Source organism: Camelina sativa, chromosome 19 (genome assembly GCF_030686135.1).
Source record: "Camelina sativa cultivar CO46 ecotype springtype chromosome 19, ASM3068613v1".
In the NCBI taxonomy this organism is placed as follows: Eukaryota; Viridiplantae; Streptophyta; class Magnoliopsida; order Brassicales; family Brassicaceae; genus Camelina; species Camelina sativa.
In genome coordinates, this window is record NC_141898.1 from 26,617,001 (window position 1) to 26,624,192 (window position 7,192).

Consider the following 7,192-nt stretch of genomic DNA (forward strand, 5'->3'; position numbering starts at 1 on the left):
ATCCTTACTGAATAAACATGTTTACTCATGCATCCCAAAAGTCTAGACAAGCTTCCATTGTAGTAAGCATTTAAAAATATCAGAGACAAGTCATGCTCATCCGCTGGAGTAGCAGGGTAGAGTGTTACAGTTGTTCTCTTGTGTTATTGTTAGAGTTCAATATTTATTGTGTTTGCGTTGTTACACATGCCACTTTCTTGAACTTATTGTTAGATTTCAATATTTATATGATTCTTGTTACACATATCATTTTTTTGGAATTATATATGTTTAAACATGAGTTAAATTATATTTTCTAAATTTCTTATGATTTATCTGTGGGATAATAGAGATTTGTTATAAGGGTTTCATCTTTGTTTACCAAACCATTGATTTTGCGCACATTGTAGGATGATGATGATTCAAAGGATCTCCTCTTCTTATAAGCGACGAAAGGTCTCTTCGGTTAGAGATTTTCCACAATTTATTGTTAAAAATGAGAGAATTGAGATTGGTAGTATTGTAGTTGCTCTTATAAGTGAGACAAAAGAGGATTTAGATGGTCATGAAGATAACAATCATGTTGGTGTTAGTCATCACAATTACCAAATCCCTAAGGAAGCCGAATCGTTTGATTTGATTATGAAGAAAGCTGGCTTCAATATAACAACTATTGGCAATGTTGGGAATGGAAAATTTTCTCTAGCTAAGAGGAAAATTCCTTTATTTTCTGAAAGTAAAGTGAAATAATTAAGAGCTGAGAAAAGTATTAAGCTAATGGCTTCTCAAAGCAAAAGAAGACTTCATTTTGGTAACTTTCACAAGGATCCTTTGGTAGCCAGAATTGTGCCAAAATATAAATATACCCCGACGAAGAAGAATTTGTTTAATGCAACTGCATTAATACCAAGAGCTAATGATGTGCACAAACATGGATACTCACCGGCAAAGAAGAAGTTGAGTAATGTAGTTGCGGTAAGACTAAGAGTCGATGCTTATAAACCAACTCAACACAAAGACGAAACACGGTTGAATAAACTTGGAGTCATTCCGACTATACAACAAAACCAGATATTCAAAGATCTTAGCCCACGCGAGAAAGTTCACAAGGTGTTACGTCATTTCAAACTTGTGTTTTGATGAGCTCGACTGTGACAATGCAATACAAAGAGGTGAATCCAAAACTGCCAAAAGTAGGATACATTACCAAACTCGTACTATTCTTAGTGAAATGGGGATGCAAGTGAACTGTCAAAAGATGCTTGGACCAATCCCTGGAATCAAGGTTGGAGACAAATTTCAATTCAAAGCAGAACTCAATGTAATCGGTCTTCACTTCGACATCATGGGTGGGATTGATTACATGAAGAAAGGAACCATGGAACTAGCTACTAGCATTGTTTCATCTGAAGGTAATGATTACGACGATAGATTCGTTAACGGTGTGATGATCTATTGTGGTCAAGGAGGTAATGTGAAGAGTAGGGATCAAAAGGCAATCAAAGATCAGAAGCTTGTTGGAGGAAATTTGGCTTTAGCTAATAACATTAAGGAAAAGACTCCAGTGCGACTGATCCTAGGCAAAAAGAGATTGGATCATAAAGGAAAGGATTATGTATATGATGGGTTATATATGGTTAACAAGTATTGGGAAGAGAGAAGGCCTCAAGGTAACACTATTTTCAAGTTTAAGCTTAGCAGGATAGCTGGTCAACCTTCTGTAGACTTTTGAAATGTTAGTGTGATAAACTTTGTGTCTCTATGAGTCTCTCAAATATATTATTTTAATATTTTTAATATAGTTTAACTATTATTTAATTCAAATTATAAGAAAAAACAAATCAAACAGATCATGATATTTTTTTCTTGGTCGGGAAAGGGGGCAAGCCCATATTTTTTTCTTGGTCGGGAAAGGGGGCATGCCCCCAAATTTATTCAGCAAAAATTAAAAAAGTTACAACCGGATTGGTCTTGGGAACGCAGTTCCACAAGCATCCTCCAACAAAATAGAACGGACACAATCCGATACAACATCAAACATATGAAAACCTAAAGGTTGAGAAAACACATAGTTCGCTAACCCGTCTACAAGACGATTAGCCTCTCTATACACATGCAAAATACGGACTATCTAGTCTCTTGAAAGAAAGCCATAGCACAAACGTACCAGGAATGACAACGGATGAGACTCCCCTATCCCTATCGTCAGAAAACTAACCACAATTTTGGAATCTACCTCTAACTCCAAGCGCTAGACCTGACTCTCCCAAGCAGTAAACAGACCACAGTAAACGCCCCATAGTTCAGCTAACAGTGCAGAGCATATACCAATGTTCAAAATGAAACCCCGAACCCAGTCACCCGCATTATCTCAGAGAACACCACCGACAGTAGCTAACCTCGGGTTCCCCCGTGACGCCCCATCTGTATTCAACCGCATCCAACCCTCACGGGCTGGCCCCATCGAATCATTCTCTCCACCCTCGACCCTCGACTTTGTTAAGCAACCACAACCTGCAGATTAGCCACATAAACCTCTTTCGCCAAATTACTATCCCCACTCAAGCAATGACATGGAGAAAAATTCTCGCCATTTCCCAGCTGAAACCAAACAGGCCCAGACACCCGCCATAGCGGGGCAATCACGTAGAATATGAATGATTGTCTCGTCGCCACTTTTACAGACTTGGCAGAGCCCTGAATCACATAGATGTCTCCGACATCTCTCCACGTTCGTCATTAAAATCTGGTTCAAGACTTGCCAGATAAAGACACAAATTCTCGCTGGTACCGTAACTTGCCAGCATCTTTGAAACAATAAACGCAAGTCCTGTCGCGGTGTATTATCCCGAGTAAGAAGCGTGTAAGCAGAACTCACCGTAAACACCCCAACTGGTGTATCATTCCACGACAAATGGTCCTTGGCGCCTGTTACAGTATCTAACACCACTGCTCTCAACCGCAGAATGATGTTTTCATCAACATAAGGTGCAATTCTAGCCATTGACCAACCCACCCAATTCTGCCAGAGTTCATGCGCTGTCAGAGCCAAACAATCAGCAGGCAAATCCCCTGTCACTACCTCCATCAGTGGCATACTAAGCAACCATTTATCAGACCAAAACTTAACAGATCTCCCATCCCCGATCATCCAACCCAAACCAGGAACGATCACCTCTCTCAATCCCACAACCACGCTCCACCAGGTCGACGACCAGTTGCTTTTAGGAATCAACCATGAATGATCATGAATCTCCTTCACTTTGTATTTGCTTCTCAACACCCTAGCCCAGAGACTGTCTTGATCCTTAAGTAGTCTTCACCCAACCTTAGCTAGGAGTGATTTATTCAGTTCTGGTGTAGATCGAATACCCAACCCACCTTCCTTTTTGGGGTGACACACCTTCTTCCAATTCAGGAGATGTGTGAAACACACCTTCTTCCAATTCAGGAGATGTGTGAAAGAAGTCTTCAAAGAAATCTTGATGGGTTCATAAATGAGAACCGATTTTCTTCTCTCTTTTTTTTTTTAAATATTGTTGAGAAATTTACCGAGTGATTCCCATTGTGTATCACAGAGCTGCGAGTTCGGATATTTTGGTTGGGTTAGATCAGGTTTCAGGTTTTTTTGGTTATTTAATTTCTTTCGAATTGAACCGATTTATTGGGTTTCTCCTGTTAAAATCAGTTGAAACCGGTTTATAGAAAACAACAGGATTTGTTTATAATGGTCATGCAAAAGACAACAGCTATTGTTTTAAACATTTTAAACATGTGTACATTTTGCAGTCCAAAATACAAATTACAAATGAAACTGATTTATTTGGTATACGTATTGGCAGAAAACACTTGGGCTTTGATTGGTTGAAAAATTTCAGACTAAATAAATAGGGGACAGTAAATGAGCTGTAAAAAAAAATTCCACCACTTTTAAATGGAGTAAAAATATGAACGTTTTTCTCTTCAAACTAGAGTACTGTATAAATACATTTTGTTAGCACATTTACTGTGATTGAAAACAATTTTACTATATAAATGTCATCCGACCAGTCGACCACACCTTTCAAAATTTTTTGTTTTTTTCTAAACAAAATCACAGATAATATATACAATCGCTTTGATGTGACATTGTTAACTAAGAAATGTATTACTTGTTTTGTCCAAAATATATATATATATATATATATGAATGTATTACTTGTTTACTCGTTGGACTGATCCATTACATCAGTTCATAAAGCTTGGCCTGAAAACGATAGTCAACACACTCTTCTTATAAGTCAATAAGGTTAACAATCGCGTTTTCTTTCAGGAATAATCGCGTTTTATTACAAAAATAAAAATATCTAATAACGATGTCCGCGTGTCCAGAGATTTTATATGATTCACATAGGACCGACCACATGTCTCCCTGGTATATATAAATCCCTTTGTTTTCAAATCATCATACAACATCCACACAACAAAAAAATGGATCCAGCAGATGTTCCTTCGTACGATCGAGACGACAATTTCATTCCTTATGTGACAAGAGATGAAGAGCATGTGATCATGGTTTCTGCTTTGCGACAAGTGATATCAAACTTCGAAGGTGACACTTCAACATGCGAATCTCGTCTTCCATCTTTGAACGCTGGTCCTTGTCCTCTCTGTGGTATCACCGGTTGCAACGGTTGTGTATTCCCACGGCACGAAGATACCATGGAGAAGAAGGAGAAGAAGATCAAAGGAGTGAGGAAAAAGCCATCAGGTAAACCAGCTTTGAGAATATTGTTTCTAGTTTCTACTAGTTTATGTATATATTTTCATAAGCAATCAGCTAAGCTTGTCTATATTCCAATAATACGTTATGTTGATCGGTATGGTCCAGTATTTTATGTACTTTCATATGTATACCATCAGGTACCTGGTCGGCGGAGATATGGGATCCGAATTTGAAAGTAAGAAGATGGCTTGGAACGTTTCCGACAGCGGATATGGCTGCACATGCTTACAATGATGCGGCGGCTGAGCTTGTCGGACAAAGACCTGCAGCAAGAGGTGCCACACAAAAGGGAGAGAAAGCATCCACCAAGAACATGAGGGTGGAAAATGACTGAGAAATATTAACGGATCGTAGAAGGTTATCCATCAGGAAGAACCATCTTACTTGCTTCACAAGCAAAAAAAGAATTTTTTGGGAATAGTAAAACGTTTTTCTGTCAGCAAACCGAAGTATATTGGTTTGGTTTGGATTGGTTTGATGTTAACACCGAAGTATATCGATCGGTTGTGTTGTGTTTTTATTAATCTATAGAATTGGAATATAGTATTTTGCTTTTGCTCAAATATTATTGTATACTTTTATACATTTTAATATATATATATATATATTAAAATGTATAAAAGTATACAATAATATTTGAGCAAAAGCAAAATACTATATTCCAATTCTACAGATTAATATTTGGTTAAATGAGCTGGGTTAACCCATAAACTCATTTAATTTGATTAGTTAAATGGTTAAATGAGTTCTAAACGAGATGATATATCAACTCTTGTAAATCCAAAACTAGAGGTCAAATGTAATATGATGAATAGTGGATTTTGAATACGCAAAAGCAGATCTTTCAAACTCCTTCCCCTCCTCGAAAGGGTCTCTTACAAAGAAAACAAATATTAAGCTTCTCTTCTCTCTCACTCAGCTTCTTCTATTCTTTCCCCCTCCCAACCTGCAAGCCAATATCAAGTTCATGACTAGCATTGTTGATCATGAACGTACAAGAAACATAAAACATAGTCAAGCTTCATTCATGTTTTTTTCCACTCGAAGTTGGGTTTTCCCGAATAACAACTATCTTGTCCTTCTCATCTACATCATACAAACCAGTTTATACGAAGCAAGACAGCAAAATGGCATCAGAATGACAACTCTACATATACGAGCATAGTCAATCAAATAACAGCAACACACACGTACACAACACACTTAAAATTTTGTCTCATACCTTCATCTTTAGTCGGATAACCATATAGCCAAGAAAGAGTACACAATAAAGCTTGGACATTGCTATGAAGGAGACGACTTTGATACTTATTTATTACGTGAGCACCAATGCTAAAAGAGGACTCATAAACAAAATCCACCAGACCAACGCTTCCACCTCCATAAACCAAATCAAACAAAAAAATTGATATACGACAACACCGTATTGTCACTGTAGGAGCTAGAAATTTGCCACACTACGTAAGAGGTATTGATTATGAGAAAACACACAAACGTTAAGGGAAGAATGGAGGCAAGACCGAAATCTCTTTCCTTAACTCTTTGAAACCCCTGCAGTGCGACGGGATTAGTGGTTACAAGAGTCCCAGGATACAACCATTCACAACCGGGTTTGCTAATCACTCAAACACACCGGCTCTATACGAACTACACTCTACGATACTCTCGAAGACACTTACTTTGTGAGAGAGAGATTGTTGGAGTTTTGTGTTCTAAGCTTTTCTGATCTTTGTTGATCGCTTGATCGTTGATGCGTTGCGTAATGAGACTCGAACGTGTGTTTATATAGAGGTCTTTGTGATCGACGTAATTGACTTTGTTTTTCAACAAATCAAACCCACTCAATCCACAAATCCAGCAACAGTTGTGTAGTGCTCTCCTCAATCCCGATTCTCATGGAGTTGAGAACGAAGAAGACCGAGTCTTCAGGAGACGTGATGAAGAGATCGACTTCATCTCTTGTTTGACACAACCGATGGCTTATTGGAGCTCCAATTTGAGTCCAACCACTTCTATGTGACCCATTATCTATTCACACACTCCAATTTTATTAAGCCCACTAAGCTTAAATAAATTGAGGTCCAACAGTCACAACACAAACCATAAACTAAGAAATCAACACAAAACCATCGAAATAATAAACACATACACAATCCAGATACTTAAAAAGAAAACCCAGAAAAAATCAACCGTGAAGCTTAAGGGGCAATCCAGATACTTAAAAACAAAACCCAGAAAAAAAATAACTTAAAACCAGCAAAATACGAACATGAAAAGCTTAAGGACCAATTATAACATGGGTCGAAGAAGAAGCGAACCTGAGAGGGTTGGAGAAGAAAGAAGCTCAATTATAACAAAGCGACCTTAAGCTGGAGGATTGGAAAGTCTTTGATTTTTACTCAAACGATACTCAATCAAATTTGAATTTTCTGAATCAAAATCACGATG

General features: G+C 37.8%; 1 protein-coding gene, 1 long non-coding RNA gene and 1 pseudogene across 2 annotated transcripts; 2 read left to right on the top strand and 1 right to left on the bottom strand.

Annotated features, from left to right (window-relative positions):
* Positions 1 to 390: 390 nt before the first annotated feature.
* LOC104768046 (YDG domain-containing protein At5g47160 pseudogene) lies at positions 391 to 1,711 on the top strand (annotated as a pseudogene).
* Positions 1,712 to 4,359: 2,648 nt separating this feature from the next.
* Positions 4,360 to 5,307, top strand: LOC104766797 (ethylene-responsive transcription factor ERF120-like). The gene is made up of 2 exons (XM_010490750.2): positions 4,360 to 4,729; positions 4,882 to 5,307. The coding sequence occupies exons 1-2, from the start codon at positions 4,360 to 4,362 to the stop codon at positions 5,076 to 5,078; spliced, it is 567 nt and encodes a 188-aa protein (XP_010489052.2). The 3' UTR covers positions 5,079 to 5,307.
* Positions 5,308 to 5,424: 117 nt separating this feature from the next.
* LOC147921070 (uncharacterized) lies at positions 5,425 to 6,663 on the bottom strand. The gene is made up of 2 exons (XR_015590441.1): positions 5,967 to 6,663; positions 5,425 to 5,690 (listed from the first exon to the last, which is right to left on the bottom strand). It is a non-coding gene; the product is annotated as an uncharacterized LOC147921070 (long non-coding RNA).
* Between the last annotated feature and the right edge of the window lie 529 nt (positions 6,664 to 7,192).

What these genes read in the sequence shown, in the direction of transcription:
- LOC104766797 (XM_010490750.2), top strand. Translation starts at nt 4,360, where the DNA reads ATGATTCACATAGGACCGACCACATGTCTCCCTGGTATATATAAATCC. An exon ending in AGTGAGGAAAAAGCCATCAG is followed by an intron (nt 4,730 to 4,881) that starts GTAAACCAGCTT and finishes GTATACCATCAG; the next exon opens with GTACCTGGTCGGCGGAGATA.